We start from the raw sequence: 21,700 nt of genomic DNA, 5'->3' as shown, positions 1-21,700 counted from the left end.
CCATCAGCGGAAGAGGCCTACGTTTTGGTGGGGCAGAAACATAAAATTAAAAATGACATATTTCACAGGAGTTTGTTGTAGGCCTATGCTTAAATCATGTCACAGCCATGTCAATGGACTATTTCGTAGATCAGCCCAGTTGATTAGTTTCTAGAACTAGAATCTAGAATCTAGATCTCTTTCAGCATCGTTCTCATCACGTTAAACCAGCAAAGCATAGCAACGTTGTTGCTATGGGTAAACAAAACTAGTTGAGCGGTTGCGTAGCCTATGCAGCGTTTTTGAGAAGGTGTTGTCGGTGAGTTCACAGAGGAGCTGTGGATTCAACATTTTAGAATGACACGAGCCACTTTTAATGAAAAATATATTATTTTTTTTACATTATTCTCCCGGTGCCACTTCCTGTTGACAGTCTTCTTCGTCGGTTTCGTTCCTCCTAACATCCGGCTGTTGGATCACGTGACTAGTCAGATGCGAAAAAAGTGTTTCCATTGCAGTTTTGCGAAATATACACATTTCGATACGCTCGAAATACCACCTCACCCGAGCGCAAAAACTTTTTATCGAAACATGTGAGTTTTTTCGAAATGTGCGTGTTTCCATTAAGCACATTTATTTTCGCAATTCTTAATTTGCGCAATTTAATGGTCAATGGAAACGCAGCTTCTCTCAGGCTCTTGAGACTACATTTTCTGTTCCCCTGTATCAACTGTATCAACATAAGTCTTCCTAATTCCATCCAACTTTCTATCCATTCATCTTCTTCAAACCATTCACTCATCCACCCATTCTAAACAGTCTGCCTATCAACATCAATTAGACGATCTACATTCAACTTTTAAACAATCTACTCTGTCTCAGGCTTTAAGCAAAGTAAGCAAGCTCTGTCTCTGGCTCTCTTAAGACTAGCCAGTTAAATTGATTACACCTGTATCTGTATCCACTACTCTCAGTAGAGCTGTGTCTCTCCATTCTACAAGAATATAAGGCACATTCCATCCAACTTTCTATCCATTCATCTTCTTCAGACTATTCGCTCATCCACTCATTAAACTGTCTATCAACATCCATTAAACTCTCTATCAACATTAATTAGACTATCTTCATTCAACTTTTAAATGATTTACTCTGTCTCAGGCTTTAAGTAACACACTGGCTCTCTTAAGACTAGCCAGTTAAATTGATTACACCTGTATCAACTGTCAGTTTCTCTGGCTTTAAGCATACAATCTCTCTGAAGACTACATATCCTGTTAACTGTTTCCTCTGTCCACAACTGTTTCAAAATAAAAGTCCTCACTGCATAATACACTATTAAATCATTTAACCATTGAAACTACTCACCTATTTAACGGTTCAACCATTCCAACTGTCAGTTATCATCAACTATGCCTCCAGTCAACTACATGAAACCTCCATGTACCTAGCAACCAACATAGCAACCATTCAAATTAAGCGTTTATGACCGTTTCCATAGCAACCAACATGATTATACTGCAGTAACTTCTTGTTTCCTGATAGTGGCCACCATGGATACCCTAGCAACAAATGTTTCAAAATAAATGTCCTCACTAGCAAGTTATCTAGTTAGCATGGTTAGCATTGTTAGCATAGCTAGCATTTTTAGCATAACTGCAAAAAATCATCAACTAAGTTAGCTAATCAACCTGGTTAGCATTGTTAGCAAATCTAGCATTGTTAGCATAGTTAGCATTTTTAACATTACTGTTAGAAATCATCGGTTAAGTTAGCTAATCAACCTGGTTAGCATCGTTAGTAAAGTTAGCATTGCTAACATAATTAACATTTTTAGCACAACTGCTAGAAATCATTAGCTAAGTTACCTAATCAACATTTTAACATGAATAGAAATCATTAGTTCAGTTAGAACTGGAATGTTTCAACTTTAAACTGTCTACCTTCACACTATCAACTCTCTGTAAACTATGCAACCACCATGTTTACCCTAGCTACACCTTAGTAACCATATCTACATTATCTATCTTTTTTGCATTTACATGCACTGGTAATTCCTTGGAATTGCATTTCTAGTTAATTCATTTAGTGTGTTGTAGTGTAGTGCAGTGGTAGCACAGTAGTAGCCTACAGTATAGTATAGTATAGTTTAGTATAGTGAAATAGTAGCATAGTGAAGAAGCTCATTGTTCAACATGTATTTGTTAATGAGTGTGTGTGGTCACACGTTTTTAATTCTCAGGTATAGAGTCATTCCAGTTTCAACTGTCAGGATGCTGGTTGTCAAATATGAGTGGGGACATTCAAAAGCAAAAAAAGGGTTAGCAGAGGCACTCTGAGATTTTTTTTAAATATCTGTTTTATGAGTGGGGACATTCTTTAGCCTCTAGAGGGCAGCAGGGACTCCTCAGGCTGGTTGTGAGCCTTGGTCCTAGTCTTGAGCTCCTGACTCTCTCTCTAGTTTAGATCACTGTTTATTTAGTAGTTCATCTGTCATCCCAAATCCAACGTTTGCACATAGGATACATGCATTTACATAAACATAGAATAGAATAGAATAGAATAGAATATATACTTTTTTGATCCCGTGAGGGAAATTCAGTTCTCTGCATTTAACCCAATTTAACCGAATTAGTGAACACACAGCACACAGTGAACACACAGTGAGGTGAATCACACAACCCAGAGCAGTGAGCTGCCTGCCCAACCAGCGGCGCTCGGGGAGCAGTGAGGGGTTAGGTGCCTTGCTCAAGGGCACTTCAGCTGTGGTGGACTGGTCGGGGATCGAACCGGCAACCCTCCGATTACAAGCCCGATGCGCTAACCAGTACACCACGGTTGCCCTCAAAAACATAAACATATACTTAGCATCGCATCTGAGAGTCCTGTACACACACACACACACACACACACACACACACACACACACACACACACACACACACACACACACACACACACACACACACACACACACACACACACACACACACACACACACACACACACACACACACACACACACACACACACACACACACACACATTTGGTTTAGGTTAAATCATTAACAAGAAGTTGTGTTTGCTTAGATTCCTTTCGTTTTCTACTTAGAAGGGGAACTGCCCAAACTGGATATCATAACCGCATACGTATGTGTATGCCATGTCCAGTTATCTACAATCTAAACTTCAAATGATACCTCCAGCTCAGAGATTTTGTAGATAATTGCTAGATAAATGCTCAGTCGGTGAAACTCACCTAAGTATTTATTTTGATCTATTTACCACTTACCGGGATCTGGCTTATTGCCTCTAATTCTCTTTCTTTGCCTCTTCAACTTCCTAAAGCCTTCTCATTAAGTAGAAAGTATCTTCCATTGCTTTTTTTGCGATGATATATCATTTCCAGTATTAGTTGTGGGTTTATCACTCTTTCATTCTCAAATGAGATACCTTTTTGTATATTTATCTATTACCCATCTCAGAGGCCCATCTTTAGGGTCATTGTGCTGTTCTTATTGTCCCGATGGATACCACTATAGTGTTTTCCCAACCTTCCTGCCCAAAGAGCCCTACATGTAAATAGCTCCCCCTACCACCTGCATCTCTGAAACAAACACGAGGAATACTGTAGATAGAGGATGAACTGGTATGAACAACTGATGAGCCAGACAGATACTGAACAATGAAGACTTTTTTCTTTTAAAAGACTCATGATGCAACAGCAGTGTTTTCTTTGTTTTAGACCAGTGTTTCAAAACCATCTCCCTAAATATCCCCCCAAAACAATACTTACTTCAACAGCATAATACAAAATACTTGCTCAACCATTTTGAAGTCTTTGTACCATGCTTGTGTCAAAAGGATTTATTTTATATTCATTCAACTAACCCTGTCTTGACTCATCACATAAATTTAAGAGTAACATGACGTAACTATTCACTTGGGCAGCCGTGGCCTACTGGTTAGGGCTTCAGGCTTGTATAACCTGAGGGTTGTCGGTTCAATCCCCAACCAGTCCACGGCTGAAGTGCCCTTGAGCAAGGCGCCTAGTAACCCTTCACTGCTCCCCGAGCGCCGCTGGTTGGGCAGGCAGCTCACTGCTTTGGGTTGTGTGATTCACCTCACTGTGTTCACTGTGTGCTGTGTGTTCACTAATTGGGTTAAATGCAGAGAACTGAATTTCCCTCACGGGATCAAAAAAGTATATATTCTATTTACCTGTCTGGCGAGGTTTGTCTGAGACATAACTTCCCAAACTACACCAATTTAAGTTTTCGATTTCACAAAAATGCCTGTACTCTCAAAAAAGAGAAGGCTCTGTCAAACAGCGCACTTCATCTGTTCTGATCATTATTATGACTGTCTGAAGGGGAAGGGCCAGGGCTCACTCAAACCAGACTGACGGCATGTTTCAACGGTTTGTCAACACGTGAAGAGGAAACGATATCACAGAAAATTATTTGGGAGTCTCGTGTGTCAAAATGAACGCCAAGTGATTTGGTGTGAATTTAGACAACAGTCAATGTCAATGTCAATGTTAATTTATTTGTATAGTACCAAAAAACAGTGCCAAATGCTATACAGTTATATGTGTGTTAAGCATTGATAGTTTGGAAAAAGATAACATGAGTTTTGCTATTAAAATGGTCTTTCTGTCCAGGTAACATCAACATTTAAGGCATTCAGAACTCTGTTTAGATTTAGCTAAAAGCTCAGAAGATATGGGTTGTCAAAGCTATTAACTCTAATAAGAAATTATTTGATGATTTATGGGAAAGACAACAAGACCACAATATTACTTATGAAATCATTGGATGGGTGGATTTTAATATCAAGATGCAAAACAAGTGTTGAGAAGAGTAATAATATGGTTCATCATTGATGACATACAGTAGAACAGCCTTTAGTCATACATATTTAAGTACTGTCATTTATTAAATTATTTACAGCTTCAGTGGCATATCAAAGTTCATACAGAGTATTTACTTTAAATTCATCATCAAACTGATTTCAGTACAATGACACAGTATCCATATTCAATCAATAATTCAGGCAGATGTACAAAAGATTCATTTAAAAAAAAAAAAACATTTTATGTTTGCTATACGACTAATGTACGTTTATTTAGCTGTAATGATGAGGTGGTCTGTGTTATTCCTTACATATACTTTGCACAATATATTTAACAAATAGATTACACATTTACATGGTTTACAGTTGCTTTTCAATCCATTTCCTCTATCTCTAAGTCCGCAACTGACCCAAATCCTGATGTCCCATGATGCATCCATTGGACGACCTTTCGAAATGAGTGATCCAGGTCATGCATATCAGCTTCAGATGAAACATCTGCTGGTTTTAAAACATAAATACTATACATACAACTTCATATATTCAAAGTCAATATGTTTAGAATTGAAAGACAGACATTTTATATGGACTTGTTTTTCCTAGAGACAATTCAAGACAATTCAAAAAAAAAAATATGAACTATTTAGACATGCAGTCTTACCCGATTGTCTTAAGTCTGATAACATACGCTGCCATCTCTCTGTGATTCCCGTCTCCCATCTGCTCCACTCCATCTCCAGCATTTGTTTCATTTGCTCCAACTGAGCAGCGTGTGTCTCACCAGTCTGCTTCTGGCCTTCACATCCTGGTTGGTCACATGGGTGAGTATTAATGACACAATAAAACTCACTGAACATTTCACTGAAGATGCTGACAAAACCTTTGTTGAGCGGAATCACACAACGCAAACACCACACATTTGATTGTGACTGAGGCAGACTATAACATCAAACCATTCCTACTTAAGCAATATGACATGAGTGGGAGTGGGGTAGGGAAAGGATATCACTACGGCTGTAGTACGAGGCCGAAGGCAGTTACAGCCATGGCAATAACGTTTACCTGGCGGGATAACGACAAATGCATTGACAGCAAAGACAGTGCCTCACGCTTTGCACTGCAATGCACCAGGTCTAAGATGGGATCCTAGGACATTAGTGTAACTTTTGTATTTTTAAATTCTGGTCAGCTCTTCAACCAAAAAATTATTAAAAATGGAGGAATATTAAATGCATGAAAATAGAAGATCTACAGTAAAGCTGTCCATTGTGGTAATACTCTTTTAAAGATATTTTGAATTATCCACCTGTGAATCCTGTAGATATAGCTGTAGATTCCTTGATGTAGGATTGAGCCTTAGAGGATCTCAGTGGATTTGTACCCTTTCCTGAGTTGATTTCCTCCAAAGTACCTTCAGAAGATGGATGACTGCTACTAACTGATTACAGAAAACAAACCATTAGAACTAGATGGTATATTTTCACTGTTTAAGCTATCACAAAATACACACAAATTGACAGACATAGGAATGTTGAGTAGATAGAAAGATGTGAAAGAAAAGAAAATAGACAAGATGAAAACGTACAGTCCATATCAGCAGTCTTGCTTGAAGTAGTTTCCTTCCTGATGATATTTTTTATCTTCTCCTCCATTTCCTTATCCATTCTCTGCCATTTCTGATCCAACAAACATGCCATCTGTCTTTGCACTTCTTCCTGTTCCTCTGTAGTTTCTTCAAGCACCATTTTCTGTGCTTTGGGCTCTGGACTAAGTAAACTGTTACTGGCCACCATTTCTTCGGTCTTCCTCAGCAGCCCCATGACTTTATCTTCTTTGTCATACCAACTCTGGACATGGTATCTGTTCCTACATTTCTCCACAAGCCACTGCAGTGGTTCTCCTTCACTCTCAATGTGCTCCTCAATGGTTGTGTCTCCTAGCACATCCCCACTTGTGAACAGCACCATGGTGTGCCTCCAGATATCATCACCAAACATCTTCATGTTGTCTTCGGTGATTTTCCTCTGATCTTCCCGGAAAGTTGTGTCAACCGGCACTGCCAGAAGAATGGCATGGGGAGCTTTGGAATCAAGGACCAGCGCTCTCTGCAACTCCGTCTTCACCCATTCTGGATTGCATTTGGCAGGTAAGTACTTCCACCAGCCAGGTGTGTCCACCACAGAGACTTGTCTTCCAGCAACGTCTCCAGATGTTCTCTCAGACAGAAAAGGTTTAAAACTCTTTACAGCGTCCACGCCCAGAATGGTATTCTTTGCAGATGTTTTTCCAGAGGCTTTCCACCCCAAAAGAAGAAACCTTAGCTCTGGTAGTGAGTGGATAACCCCTAAAATGGACAGATTTGCAAATAGTAAGATTTATCATTTGCACATCTGTCATTCAGTTGTCTTCATAGCTTTCTCTGCCTGTTTAGTGAATAAGTACATGAAATAATCTACGTGTGTGTGTGTGTGTGTGTGTGTGTGTGTGTGTTTGTGTGTGTCATCAGTGAAAACTATGGAACTCTGGAGGGGTCATTGCAAGACATTTTTTGGTAAATGTCCAGAAAACATGCACTCATTTTACTAAGCTGTGCGCATTTTACATTTCATGCACACAATTGTGTTCTCAATTTAGTAAATTGTGCGCAATGATACCTCCTGAGCTCACAGATGAAGATCTGATCATATTTCAAGTCAAATGTGTACCTTAATGTTTATCATTCCAAAGGGATCAATTACTTATTCTTGTCGGTTATTAAAGCTATACTCACCATATTTATGTAGCATTTCTCTTTGGTCCATTATCTTCTGCTGTCTCATCTTTGCTCTCTCCCGATCAGTGTTCCTTTTCTCCTCAACTTCCCTCAATATTTCCTCATCAAGCTTAAAACTGATGTTGCCATACTTTGCCACAATTCTATCAATTTGAGCCAGTATCTTACCTACTTTATTACAACCTTCTGTTGTGTCATTGTTAAACATGTGGCACCTGTTCCCACATTTCTCTACCACCCACTTCAGAGCCTCTCCCTGACTTGCTATATGCTGCTCTATGGTTTTACCCTCCAGATACTCTCCTTTCGCGAACACCATTATGGTGTGTTCCCAAACTTTCTCGCCAAAGAGGCCTACATGCTCCTCTACAGACCTCCTGTTCTTCTCGGTGAACGGGACATCAATGCTAACTATCAGCACAAAAGCATGAGGTCCTGGTGGACACTTTGTCACACTCAGCACAAGCTCCTGTTTAATGAACTCAGCTGTCTCAGTCAACGGATAATCCCTCCACCAGCCTGGGGTGTCAATAAGGATGAGCTTCCTGTCATTGACCTTCCCCTCTCTCCTCACACAGGAAGCAGTTCTTTTCCCGACCTCTGGCCCTGTCTGACCGAGTAGAGTGTTTATTACTGAGGCCTTACAAGACAAATATGCACCCACCACCACCACTCGCAGCTCTGAAAAAAGAGAGAACACATTGGTTGACACTGGTCTTTTAATGTGCGTATGCCATTATACAATAGCGGGCCACATTACATTTTATTTTTAGAATTCATGGCTATTTCCAGTAATCAAATTGTTTCCTGAATATGAGTCTTTCAAAATATATTGAATAATTGTATTTGTTTTATTGTCCTTTATGAACAGTGGGTCTTACTACCTCTTGTTTTTAAAAATGTCCTTGTTTCAGAAGGCAGAGGGCTGAGTGAGTCAGGGAGGGGTTTTCTCATAATTTCTTATAAATAATAAAGGGGTAGTTAGTCTTAACAAATTCATGATCAATTACATAAGCCTGTCAGGATCTGATCCTGTGTTCCTGCCATGTGTGTTCACCTGTCTGTCATCTGTCCTTGTCTCCGCCCTTGTCCTTATATCTGCACTTCCTGTCTTGTTAGTTTTCCCTCCATTTTCTGCTGCCACCTGTTCCCTGTTATTGTCTTTTTGGTTTGTCCAGTTGTTTTGTCATTCTGTTACTGTAATTAGTCTGTGTATTTTAACTCCCCTGTTCCTCTATCCTTTGTTGGTTCGTCTCTTTGTCTGTCTTCTCTGTCACTTAAGTCTGTAAGTAAGTTAAGTCAATTTGTAAAACGTGTTTGATTTCAGAAAGAGTCTTGCGCTTGGGTCCATCCCCGTTTAACGTGACAAAGCCAATGAGGTTATCAGTTTGCTAATTCAAGCTTTTTGCATACTGCATACTATACTGTGTTTGTGTAAATGTAAATTCACCTATAGGTTCTCATTTCCCAATAAACCAGAGCCCTTGCCACATAACTTCTAAGTCATATTGTACTTTTGAAAGTGCATTCACACACAGAATTCCTCCACTGTATGACATCCTAGGGTAGGTATTCTCAATGCTAGTCAGATGGCTGAAACGATGGCTGCTCCTCATTTGCTCCTTTTGCAATAACTAGTCTAGTTTTTCAGTGTGCACGCCATATGTGCTTCCTCACATATTCCTTTCAACCGTAGTACTTAAAACATCTTTTTAAAAAATATCAATATCTGGGTAAAAGTCATGTAACATCAAGGATGACTAACAGTTAGAATATTGTTATTATTTTTCTAAATCAAGTTACATTATTCAACATCTCAGACAGTTGATATATATAGGACTTACCTCCCTGAGGAGAATGTTGTGACATTGTCTTCCTCTCCTTTCCTCACTCGGTCATCACAACTGGGCCAGCAGTTGACTTTGAGTTACTTTTCCCTCTCACTCTTTCAGCATAATTTTAACTGTAGACAAACATAATCTCAAACTTCGCTAAGTTATAACCTTTAGATCCTATTTCCTAGCCCCGTGATCCTGTGTGTGGGTGTGTGTGTGTGTGTGTGTGTGTGTAAGGGAATATCAATGTGACTTACTGTCAAGAGGTGTGGCTAGAAACCGGTCTGACTGCATTTTCAAGTTCAAGATAATATTGCAATCAACAAGATAATATTGACAATCAACAAGCATGCCATACCATTGAGTACACCGAGGTCATGTCCTCAGTATCTATTTCCTCAGGTTGCGTTTAACTCATTAAGTGCAAAAAGAGCTGGTGAGACAAACATCACTGCAAACTATCCCTGACTGCAGCTGGCCTGACACATACAGTACTGTAGTTCCAGATACAATCTGACCTCTCAAAACGACAGCACAATGTCCGTTGGAAATCACAGAGAGTGCTCTATTTATAGAACACATGTCTGAACTAATTAGGCTGTGGAACACACCGTAGAGTCTCACAGCTCACATACTGTAAACTTCAGCCACCTAGCCTACAAACCCGAAGTCCAACATAAACAAACTTCTTCTGATGTTTGTCATGTTAATTTCTGACTGATGTGTTGTCTATTCACCAAAGTAGCCTGACGTTGTCATACTCACAATTCTAGTCAGAACCAACCTTCCCGACCTCAAATGTTGTGGGCAGGGCTAAGTTTGGCTGGCACCCAGGCTACCAACAAGCCAAACTAATGTGTATTACTGTAACTAACAGAAGTGGAGCTACAGACACAGAGAGAAGGTGAGAAACTGTAAGGTTACTGCCAGTATTGAGATGCTAACTTATTGTGCTGAAATTCAATGCAGATGCCAACCTACACAGATAGATTACTTCATTCTCAAAGAGAATAACTAATCATAAATTGACTAATGTTATTTTGGATGGATGGTAAAATGGATGAATTATATTTTTCATAAGCATGAACCCATGGCCATTTTTGACCTTGGGATTTGAGAAATCCTGGCTACAGCAATGTCAAGAAGTATCACTGAAGAACACATACAAATGTATATGAGAGTGTGATCCTTTTGTCCAAAACATCAATAATGTCACACCAATTAGTCCTCCACCAAGAGTCGGCCTTGAGCAAAATTGGATCCCCCCACCACCACCAATAATATTGGCACCTTGTGTATTCACACCATTATCATACCAGCTAGAGCAGATAAAAGTTGAACGTTTTGGATTGCGAGTTTTTTTAATGCAACAAAAACATATTTGACATTTCACTTCGAAACTTTTTTAGCAACAATGATTGTTGAGTAACTTGAGATACTTGAGATAGGTTTTGTTAAATTAGAGCAGTAGGCTAACACAGAATAGAATTTCAATTTTGACTTTAGCCACACGTCCGTTCGTGTGGATGTGTATTGGCAGCTTGTTTCTGAAATGTAAATGTTTTCTGAATTTGCAATGCGTTTTCTAAATGATGCCCACGAGTTGTGATGAAGATGAAGATGTTTTCCTAAGTCGTTTGTGTGTTGTCTATTTGCACGTGTTTTGTTGATTTGCATGTGTTGTCATAAGTTGCACGTCGTTTGCACCTGTCAGCCACCATACTACAGAGACAAAGGGCATGTTTTTCACATAGTGAAACTATGCACTAGTGTTTTTTGTGGTTAAATCAAAAACATTTTATTTGCAACTCCCAGTCAACACATTTTACCAACACAAAGGTACAGGACAATATCTTTCTGATAACCAGCTATTGTCAGGAGGATGAACCTTTATTAACCAAACTGTCAAATCTATGCTGATTTTGCATTTCGGATTTAATCTGTTTGAGGACTAAAATCAGTTATAAACTTTTGTTCTATCTTTTTTTCAATCCAGATTCATAGACATCAAGTAAACTTATCTCCCTTAACAATGGGATTCTCTTCTCTGATTGGCTGCGGAGTGGCCATTACAGTAACACACCATACCATACAGAGACAAAGTTCCTTGTATATGCATGACCAAGATAAGTATGCATGACCATGGAAGCCTGATTTACATTTGCATACAAAATAGAAGTTCAATCAGAATCAATTTATTGTGAAATATACATACTGATAAAAACAATGATATCAGACAATATAATAAGAATGTTGCTCGTTGATTACACTGGCATATTGTTTAGATAGTGCAGATAGAATGTGTTCTGTAATTTCTATAGTGCACAACAACACATCTCCGTCTCTAAGAGTCTCTTTCCATGTTTGACTTGTTACATTTTTGTATAGCTATACTATAGTAGCTGTGCCGTGCTGCTGAGTGTAAAGATGGAGCAGAGTTGTGGACCTAGTTGCCTGCCTCAAGAAAATGCTTAAAAAATATCTAAATATTTCGGCTTTTCAATAACCCATGTTTAGCAGTAAAGATACGTGAGTACAGATACCAAAACTGTCATTGTTTTTGGTTTGTTTGTTTGTTTTTTTCAACTGTTTTTTTTGAAGTCCTCATAAGACCCGTGTCCTGATGATGCATAAATCCACCTGACAGTCTGTCTTAATTAACGGTTAAGGTTTGGCACATCAGCTTCAGATGACATACTGTATCTGGGAGGTTTAAAACATACATGAATGAGTATACTTGCAATAATCAAAACAAGTCAAAAACATTTTACATTTAACAATTCATAATTCGAATTACAAAAAAAAAATACAAAATACAAAAAAGAATGTGACTAGATTACTGAACAATGTTGTTTTCAAAGGCAGTTGATGTCATTTTGACACGTACATGAACTTACCATATTCCCTTCCATCTTACAACAGCGGCTGAAATCTCTCTGTGACACCTACTTCTAGTCTCCCACACTCCCTTTCAAAGATCTCTCTTATTCTCTCCATCTGGCCAGGGTGGATCTCAGTGGTCTGCTCTTGGTCTTGATATGCTGATCGGTCACATCAGTGAGTATTAGTATTACAGTAAAACTGCCTTTATTTCAGCACTTGTTTTATGCCAGGACAGAAATTGATGGACATATAACTGTACAACAATACAGTGCAACAATAACATTGCAGATACTTGTTATATACTGTAGATAAACTGAATACTAATACAGAGTACTTTAATTTCCATGGTTGGCCTCGTTCAGGCAGAGATTATGACAACAACAGAATGTAAATGGTAAGGATATAGAACAGCGGGAGAAAGCAGATTAAAATGAATACCTGTGGTGGAATTACTAGGGCTGTGGTCCTTCGTGAAGCATTTCGGGAGGTTCAGTGGACTGGTGTCCTTTCCAGAATTGTTAGAAGTATTCTCAGAGGACGGCTTACTGTCATGAACTGGTTACATGAAGAGCTACATAGTTATAGTTGTAATGATACTGTTTAAAAAGCTTATGTGGTTATTACAAAAACTTTTAAGAGAAACAAGAACATTGGCTCCCACAATCAGGACGTACAGTAAGTTTAGCAGTGTAATTTAAGGGGAAAGGCAACTTACAGTTTACATCAATGCTTATGCTTCCTTTCTTCTGTAGTTTGGTGTGTCTAGTTTGATTCCATATCTTCTTAATCTTCTCTTTCATTGCTTCATCCATCCTCTCCCACTCCAGATCCAGGTATTGTGCAGTCTGTTTTTGTATTGCCTCTGGTTTCTCAACAGTCTCTTGAGATACATTTTTCTCCAATTCTCTCTCTGGACAAAATAAGCTGTTGCCTGCCACCATTTCCTCGATCTTCTTTAACAGCTCCACGACTTGGTCTTCCTCATCACTCCAACTTAAGACATGATATCTGTTCCCACATTTCTCCACCAGCCACCGCAAAGGTTCCCCTTCACACTCAATGTGCTCCTCAATGGTTGTCTCTCCCAGCAGATCTCCACATGTGAACAGCACCATGGTGTGTTTCCAGATCTGCTCACCAAACATCTTCATGTTGTCTTCAGTGATCATCCTCTGTCTCTCATGAAATGTCGTGTCCACTGGTACGGCGAGAAGTATGACATGGGAATTTTTGGAATCAAGCGTCAGCCCTCTTCGGATTTCAGTCTTCACCCGCTCAGGCATGTATTGTGAAGGAAAGTACTTGTACCAGCCGGGGGTGTCCACAACCGAGATTTGCCTTCCAGCCACAAGTCCAGACTTTCTTTCTGACCGTTCCGTTCTTCTCCTCTCTATATCTTCTTTTAAGCCCAGAATGGTATTTCTTGCAAAGGTTTTTCCAGAGAACAACCATCCAAACAGAACAACCCTGAGTTCTGGCAATGAGTGCACCACACCTAATAATAGAATTAGTAGAATTAAATAAATAAATAAACACGTTAATACTAATCATGCAAGTATTTTGAACTGGCAGAGAATAAAATGAGAGCAGACAGTTCCTTCATCCATTTAGTTGAATACATAAATCTTAAAACCATGCCATACTCACCATGTTCATTAACGATTTCCCTCTCACTATGAACCCTCTGCTGCCTGGACATCCCTCTCTCCAGATCAGTTTTCCTCTTCTTTTCAACACCCTGTGATGCCCTCTCATCAAACTCAAAATACCGATCTCTGTTCTTTGCTACGATATCGTCAATCTTTCCCAGTAGCTGTGTGGTGTCATGAAGACCTCCAACACAATGACTGTAAAAATTGTGACACACATTCCCACATTTCTCTAGTAGCCATGTCAGAGCCTCCCGCCCACTCTCAGTGAACTGCTCTATTCCTCCGTCACCTAGAGCACCCTCTATGGTGAACACTACAATGGTGTGCTTCCAAACGCTCTCCCCAAACAGACCCAGATGTTCCTCAATGGCTCTCCTGTACTTCTCAGTAAATGGGCCGTCAGTGCTAATCACCAGCATGAAGGCATGAGGTCCTGGTGCACACTCAGTCACACTCAGCGCGATCTTTCGTTTGATGAACTCTGCCGTATCAATCAAAGGATAACTCCTCCACCAGCCTGGGGTATCAACACATATGAGCCTCCTGCCGTCAACCACACCCTCTGTCTTCACACAGTTACGTGTTCTTCTCACACACTTATACTCTTTCTGACCAAACAAGGTGCTTATTACAGATGTCTTCTCTGAGCCATTGGCACCCAAAACCACCACTCGCCTCTCTGAAAGATAGATGAATAAGAGGTTTTTTTTTTTTAAATGATTACACAATACAAATATACTGTGGGTGTACAGGGTGCACATCATGTACATTCTGATACAGTTCCAACTTCCAAGTCTACACTCCTAATCCAATTCAAAGGTATAAATGGCTCTGAAAACAATGGATGGGATACATCTTGTAATGGAATAGCCGAGAAGAATGCATGGAACTGCCTCTAAATTAATCTCCACACAATCCATTGTTTGACAGAAGAAAACAATGTTGTGGTTGTATACTGCCTTTGTATTTACAGTATATGATGAACATAAACAGGACCTGTTATTCAACTTGTAAAATCTACCATTCATACCAATTCTTAAGTTACTGTATACGTTTTGAAAAGGTTAGAAGCGTGGTATCAACACTACTCTAATTTATAAAAAACACTGTCATGAAAACATGTATTACTACAATTGTGTTTAATCCCCCTCCGGACAATTGTATTACCCTATCCCACCCATAGCATCTATTTATGTTTAAATGTACACAAAGTGTTTGTTCATTTATTCTAATGCATAGCTTACTGCCCTTATTCAATTTTGACTGTTTTTATACTATTGTTGAGTGTTGCACTTGAGAGCAAAGTTTAACCAGAGTCAAATTCCTTGTTTGTTTATGCAAACCTGGCCAAGAAAGCTGATTCTGATTAAATGTGTGGTTCTGTAAAATTTGCTGATGTCTGCGTCTCTTTCTTAGAACTGCACTGAAACAGCTGACGTTGCACGAAACATTGTGGTTTAACACTTGCTCTAACCTTCAAAAGAGATTATAAATTCAAATATTTAATAGTTTTGACTTTCTTTTAAATTAGGGGCTTCGCCCTTATCATTTAATTTTAAATAATTTTCATAAACACAAAGAAAGTTTTGAGTGAATCTGAATGGCTAACTTTGATTTAGGATTTTAGATTTCCTTTAGGTTCCATGGGTCTGATTTAGGACTTTAGACTTCAGGTCTCTTTAAATCTGAATACAAATATGATGATATGAACAGTTAGCAATAATCAATAATTTGATCATTAAATCTACATCTCTATATCGCTATCTTGCTTGTTCTTAATAGCAGTGTGTTCACTTACCATCCATGACAGTTTGTTCTAGAGACATTTTCCCTTGCCTTAATTACCACCAAAATATATCACAGTCACCAGGACCAAAATCCAACAACTCACTCCAGCACTCTAATGCGTACTTGCTTTAACATGTCAACAAGTCAGCGCTCCCCAGTATGTATGACAAAATAAAGAAGTGATTTACTCTCTTCACAAAGGGGGATGAGACTTTGAGCACTTCTTCTTTCTGGTATAAGTCACAAGTTAGTTTCCCAAAAAGTACAAAATGTTATTCACCTTGTAAATGTCACACTACAGCAATATAGTTTGTGCTGGTTAAACTGCGTGCAATTACTTTTGAAACATTTTTTTTTTACTTCCAATACATTTATTTCATGACATTAATTTCCTTTTCTATCTTTTTCAGAACCGACATAATTACAAACTTTTCGAGGAAACTGTACAAATGTTTCGAGGAAACCGTGAGATATGCAGCCTGTTGCAATCTTAGATGGCGCTCTATTTTGGTAAGGTTTTCATTTGTACTGGCAGAATAAGTGTGAAAAGCAGATGTACAGGCTATTAAAAGTAGTTTTTTTCCCTTATTGATGTCTATGCCCTCATAACTTCATGCACAAGCATTGCTCCCACCACCTCCAAGTATTGGGCTTCACTGAATCGTGGCTGGCATGATATTACTGTACAGCACATTTGCATTAATGACAAATCAGTAGGAAATCAGACAAAAAAAGGACTCTAGCTGTCAATTATGGTTTCATGTACAGTGTATTTAAAGGGATCTTTTACACCGCATACAGTCTACTTGTGTTAAAACTTAATTAACTTTATTTACGTAACATCATAGATAGAAAAGATAAAATATGTCTAAATAAGAGTATTATGGATTGTCATATTGATGGTCATTTTGATACCATAGAGAAATGAAGACCCAGACAAGCAATAGTAGGAAAATCATAATGCTTTATTTACAATGAAGTGCATCAAGGAAGAGACAGCTTGACTTCACATAGATCCACCAGCTGTTCTAAAGAAATTAGTGCCAACCTGATTACATCCTGATTAGTGCCAGGTTACATTTTCAATGGCTTTCTTTTGTGGTATTACGCTAGTGTTTCGATAGGCCTATTAGTGTGTGTATGTTGTTGTGCACAACATTTGTATACTTCTACCACCTTTGGGGATAATGGGGGTCGCAAGTCACCGGCACCGTTATTTTACGGGTCGAGGGCTGAAAAGTTTGGGAACCCCTGTAGAAGACATGCAGTATATCATTGCTCATCAAATTGTTCACACTTCACATGTTCTCCTCATGCTCTCCTGTGTCATCGTCCATAAACGAGCCGTGCCCCGATGAACCCTCAAACCATTTGACAACCTTTCTGATTGAGAGTTCCAGGTCATGCACATCAGCTTCAGATGATATACCTAAACGGTTTAAACAAGTACTTGTAATAATCATGGTACAAATCACAGGTAAAAACAATATTTTGGATTTCATACAATAAATTTACCATTCAAACTTAATCACAGGACAGTTGTTTATAACTGCCAATTGTGTAGTTTCCATTAGTTTGCCCCTACCTCTGAAATTCGCCTACAACAAGGAACCAAAGCTGCTGTCTTTGCCCATATAAGGAGCCAGTATGGCACTATGGCAAGCAGAATTGAAAGTTAGCTCTCTGGGGTCGCAAAAATAAAATGTGCCGTCTTAATGTACCAAAAATCGCAATATCTACTATAAGACAAAAGTGTGTAGAGCAAAATGTCTGCATTTACTATTCCTTCGTTCCAGCGAGAGTTTAACAGGTGTGATAATTAAAAATCCCTGTGTTATTTTTCCATGGAAAAAATCTCAAGATACCGTACCTCTTCATATGGGCAAAGATGATAGCTTTTTTGTTGGCGAACTTCAGAGGTCTATTGGAATGCTTACATTAGTGTTAGCATGGTTAACTAGTGCTGTCATCATCTTGGGATGCCTATAGCATGTGACATAGTGAACAGGTCAGGACGGATTACATTTCCCAGAAAGCAAAACTGGGGTGAGTGATGGCTGTCAATCATCCCCTATGGGCTCCTTCTAAACTTTAGAAAACATTAACATAGTCTTACCTGTACAATGACATTTCTGGACTAATAAGCAGTCTCACCTGATTGCCGTAGATCTGATAACATATTCTGAAATCTCTCTGTGATTCCAATTTCCCGCCGACTCCACTCCCTCTCCAGCATCGCTGTTAAGCACTCCATCTGAACAGCACTTATCTCACACGTGTGCTCTTGGTCTTCCTGCCCTGGTTGGCCACATGACCACATACTGTGAGTACATACTGTAGCAGAACATACATTTGAAATGAAGGCAGAACATATTAATCAAATCATGTGGATGAACAGATTATTTTAAAGATGATCCTTAATACCCATGGTGGCCTTTGTGATGCCAGATTCCTTGATGGAAGACTTACCCTCAGGGGGTCCTTGTGGACTGATACCCTTTCCGGAATTTTCCAGAGTCTTCTCAGACCACGGATCATTGTCACCAACTGATTTTGGAAAGAATTATCGTGAGCTTAGAATTATAAGGTTCTATCTCCGTTTAGGGTAGTTCTGAGATATTGAGCATCAAAGTTTTACATAGCTAGCAAAACTGTACTGTAGTACTTTTTTATTTTGCTAATAATTAACTTTTTTTTTTTTTTTTTACAAAAATAACACCACACAGGCATTAATAAGCACCTAATGGATCAGATGATGTCAAAAACTCAATTTCGACCAAAATGGAGATAGAACCTTATAATTCTCAGCTCACGTTATGTTAAAACAGTATCTATTTTGTTGCTTGCAATGCTTCTAATAATGTCTATCTAATCTAATAACAAGTCATTGCAAGATAAGAATGTTGGCTTGGAAGAGTGGTAACAGAATAGGAACTTCTGTAGTAACATAAAGTAAGTAACAGTAACTAAATACTAATTACATTTTCCCACTCTCCATCCCAAGGGAGGAAAATCAACCAAACAAACAACTCACAGTCTATGTCAGCATTCTTGCTTCCTCTCAGGTTTGATGTAGGTTGGTTAGATATTCTCTCAATCTTCTTCTCTACAGCTGTATCCTTTCTCCGCCATTCCAGATCCAAGAAATCAACCAGCTTTCTATTTTCTTCCTGTAACTCGTCAGTCATGTCTTTGACCACACTTCTCTGAGCTTCAGTGACCTCCAGGCAAAATAAGCTGTTACGAGCCACCATCTCGTCTATCTTCTTCAGCAGCTCCACGACTTCATCTTCCTTATCATTCCAACTTACAACATGATATCTGTTCCCACACTTCTCTACAAGCCACTCAAGATGCTCTCCTTCACACTCAATGTGCTCCTCGATACTGGTATCTCCCAGCAGGTCTCCACATGTGAACAGCACCATGGTGTGTCTCCAGACATCATCACCAAACACCCTCATGTTGTCTTCAGTGATCTTTTTCTGCTCTGTAGAAAATGTTGTGTCCACAGGAACAGCCAGAAGAATGGCATGGGGAGCTTTGGAGTCAAGGGTCAGCCCTCTCTGCAACTCTGTCTTCACCCAGTCTGGAGTGCATTTGGCAGGTAAGTACTTCCACCAGCCAGGGGTGTCCACCACAGATACTCGTCTTCCAGCAACTTCTCCAGATGTTCTCAAAGACTGATAAGTTCTACTTCTCTTAACATTGCTTCCTTGGCCAATAATGGTCTTGCTTGCTGATGTTTTTCCAGAGAACAACCACCCTAACAGATAGATCCTTAATTCTGGTAGTGAGAGTATAACCCCTGAATGAAGGTGGAAAATGTGACCTTAGTAATATATTGTATAAAACAAATTGTGTTATAGCTTTGCATATATTTAAATTGTTGGTGAATTTAAGTCATTGATAAGATATAAGAATAGAATAAGGCCATAACATGTTTTTCTCTATGTTGCTTTGTTTCGATTAAGCCACTCACCATGTTTCTGTAATATTTCTCTTTGATCCTGAACCTCCTGCCGTCTCTGTTGTGCTCTATCCCTGTAGGTGTTCCTCTTCTCCTCAACTTCCCTTAATATTTTCTCATCAAGCTCAAAATGGCTGTTCCTAGTCTTTGCTAAAATTTCAATTTGTTCCAGTATCTTACCTACTTCATTACAACCTTCTGTACTGTCATTGCTAAACAGGTGGCACCTGTTCCCACATTTCTCTACCAGCCAGCTCAGCGCCTCTCCCTCGCTTGCTATATGCTGCTCTATGCTTTTACCCTCCAGATATTCTCCTTTGGCGAACACCACTATGGTGTGTTCCCAAGCATTCTCCCCAAAGAGCCCTACATGCTCCTCTACAGACCTCCTGTTCTTCTCAGTGAACGGGACATCACTGCCAATGACCAGAATGAAAGTGTGTGGTCCTGGCGGACACTTGGACACACTCAGCAAAAGGTCCTGCTTTATAAACCCTGCTGTCTCAGTCAACAGATTATTCCTCCACCAGCCCGGAGTATCAATGAAGGTAACCTGATTGGCAGCGACCTCACTGTCTCCCTTCTCACAAGCTGCTCTTTTAAAAAGCTCAAACTCTGCCCGACGGTGCAAAGTGCTTATCACAGACGTCTTGCCAGACTGATTTGCGCCCAACACCACCACTCGCAGCTCTGGAGGGGGGAAAATACAAGCTTGTTGAGATTGAAGAGATTTTGTTGTGAAGAGAATTTGTTTCTAAATGTACAGATACAGAACTTTTGAAACTTTACTTTGATTGCCTAACTGAGAGTCCATTGAAATTACTTTCATCTTAATTTTGATCTGGTTGGAATTATGTGGGATAAACACACTAACATACAATATTCAAAATTCACAAACTAATGCCATGATGTTCTTTAATTGCTATGTCCACACACACACACACACACACACACACACACACACACACACACACACACACAGGCACACACACACACAGTTGCTGTGGTCTCACATGATGAGGGTTTGAGTCACGTGTTAGTCCTGTGACAGACGTCAAAAATGCTGTTCTCACATCCCATAATTATCTGTAATGATCTGTTTTTGAATCACGTGTTGATTAACAGTTTAGGCCTATTATATTTCACACTTTTCACTAAACTCTCAACAAATATTTCCAATCAATATGGAAATCATCCAATCCTCATCTCTGGCTGTATAAACAATATGGTCTTTTAAATTATAAAGAAAGGTTTGATTAGCAGTTCACTTACCAGTTAGGTCAGGTTGTCCAAGAGACATTTCCTTCTTGATGTATCAAACTGTATGAAATTATGAACCGGGACACAAAGTCCATCAACTCTCCATGTGTACGTGCAAGTCAACTCGCTCAGTATGTAAAATAGAGAAATGTGTTATTTTCACATTGGGTTGCTCTCTCTGGTTTGAATACTTCTTCTTTATCTGGTCACGAGGTAGTTTCCCTAAAAGTGCAAACGCATGTGTTTCACCCTGTATATATTTTTCACCCTGTAGATGTCACATTCAGCACTAGTTTTTGCTATATAACCTTCAAAATGTATTACATTTTATAAACCAAAATCCTACTCACTCATTTTCATGTGCACATATTTGTACATGTTGTTCAGCCATATAGTCTGCTCTTAGAAGGTTACTGCTAATACACTGCACATATTTATATTTATATTTACTTAATATTACTGTAAACCAACTGTATACTATACACGGCCCTATATCGCCTGCCCTGTCTACTTTGTATACAGTATCACACTGCACCTTTCTGCACTTCTGGTGAGGCACAAACTGCATTTTGACTGCGTTTTTGTACTTGTATTTAAGTTGAATGACAATAAAGTTTAATCTAATCTGATCTAATCTAATCTGCCAACATTAAACAGCTTTGTAACTAAATACAAGCAGAAGTCCTCAGTAGGCAGATGAGTGCAGGTT

General features: G+C 39.2%; 3 protein-coding genes across 5 annotated transcripts; all 3 read right to left on the bottom strand.

Annotated features, from left to right (window-relative positions):
* Positions 1–4,504: 4,504 nt before the first annotated feature.
* Positions 4,505–9,673, bottom strand: LOC134089482 (uncharacterized). Of its 2 annotated transcripts, none has more exons than XM_062543927.1 (6): positions 9,448–9,673; positions 7,601–8,284; positions 6,416–7,174; positions 6,137–6,268; positions 5,492–5,635; positions 4,505–5,331 (listed from the first exon to the last, which is right to left on the bottom strand). In XM_062543927.1, the coding sequence occupies exons 1-6, from the start codon at positions 9,470–9,472 to the stop codon at positions 5,204–5,206; spliced, it is 1,872 nt and encodes a 623-aa protein (XP_062399911.1). In that variant the 5' UTR covers positions 9,473–9,673; the 3' UTR covers positions 4,505–5,203. The 2 variants fall into 2 exon arrangements, with proteins under 2 accessions (XP_062399911.1, XP_062399919.1); XM_062543935.1 differs by having other exon boundaries at positions 4,505–5,328.
* A 1,561-nt stretch (positions 9,674–11,234) lies between these two features.
* Positions 11,235–15,905, bottom strand: LOC134089514 (GTPase IMAP family member 8-like). Its single transcript, XM_062543961.1, has 6 exons — positions 15,772–15,905; positions 13,969–14,652; positions 13,037–13,816; positions 12,760–12,876; positions 12,336–12,479; positions 11,235–12,141 (listed from the first exon to the last, which is right to left on the bottom strand). The coding sequence occupies exons 1-5, from the start codon at positions 15,797–15,799 to the stop codon at positions 12,352–12,354; spliced, it is 1,737 nt and encodes a 578-aa protein (XP_062399945.1). The 5' UTR covers positions 15,800–15,905; the 3' UTR covers positions 11,235–12,141; positions 12,336–12,351.
* Positions 15,906–16,789: 884 nt separating this feature from the next.
* LOC134089499 (uncharacterized) lies at positions 16,790–21,124 on the bottom strand. 2 transcript variants are annotated; one of them, XM_062543945.1, is made up of 6 exons: positions 21,004–21,124; positions 19,744–20,421; positions 18,796–19,569; positions 18,231–18,308; positions 17,916–18,095; positions 16,790–17,190 (listed from the first exon to the last, which is right to left on the bottom strand). In XM_062543945.1, exons 1-6 carry the CDS (start codon positions 21,029–21,031, stop codon positions 17,060–17,062), a joined length of 1,869 nt encoding a protein of 622 aa, XP_062399929.1. In that variant the 5' UTR covers positions 21,032–21,124; the 3' UTR covers positions 16,790–17,059. The 2 variants fall into 2 exon arrangements, with proteins under 2 accessions (XP_062399929.1, XP_062399936.1); XM_062543952.1 differs by having other exon boundaries at positions 17,916–18,059.
* Between the last annotated feature and the right edge of the window lie 576 nt (positions 21,125–21,700).

This window comes from Sardina pilchardus, chromosome 1 (assembly GCF_963854185.1).
Source record: "Sardina pilchardus chromosome 1, fSarPil1.1, whole genome shotgun sequence".
NCBI classification, from domain to species: Eukaryota; Metazoa; Chordata; class Actinopteri; order Clupeiformes; family Clupeidae; genus Sardina; species Sardina pilchardus.
Note: the sequence above shows the minus strand (reverse complement) of the source record. Positions and strands in the feature narration are given on the sequence as shown.

Coding starts and splice junctions, on each gene's coding strand:
- LOC134089482 (XM_062543927.1), bottom strand. CDS start 9,472: ATGTCACAACATTCTCCTCAGGGAG. Junction 8,285..9,447: donor ACAACATTCTCCTCAGGGAG/GTAAGTCCTATA, acceptor CTCTTTTTTCAG/AGCTGCGAGTGGTGGTGGTG. Junction 5,636..6,136: donor TATATCTACAGGATTCACAG/GTGGATAATTCA, acceptor GTGACCAACCAG/GATGTGAAGGCCAGAAGCAG.
- LOC134089499 (XM_062543945.1), bottom strand. CDS start 21,031: ATGTCTCTTGGACAACCTGACCTAACTG. Junction 20,422..21,003: donor TGGACAACCTGACCTAACTG/GTAAGTGAACTG, acceptor TCCCCCCTCCAG/AGCTGCGAGTGGTGGTGTTG. Junction 19,570..19,743: donor AGAAATATTACAGAAACATG/GTGAGTGGCTTA, acceptor ACCTTCATTCAG/GGGTTATACTCTCACTACCA.
- LOC134089514 (XM_062543961.1), bottom strand. CDS start 15,799: ATGTCTCTAGAACAAACTGTCATGGATG. Junction 14,653..15,771: donor AGAACAAACTGTCATGGATG/GTAAGTGAACAC, acceptor TCTATCTTTCAG/AGAGGCGAGTGGTGGTTTTG. Junction 13,817..13,968: donor GGAAATCGTTAATGAACATG/GTGAGTATGGCA, acceptor TTCTATTATTAG/GTGTGGTGCACTCATTGCCA.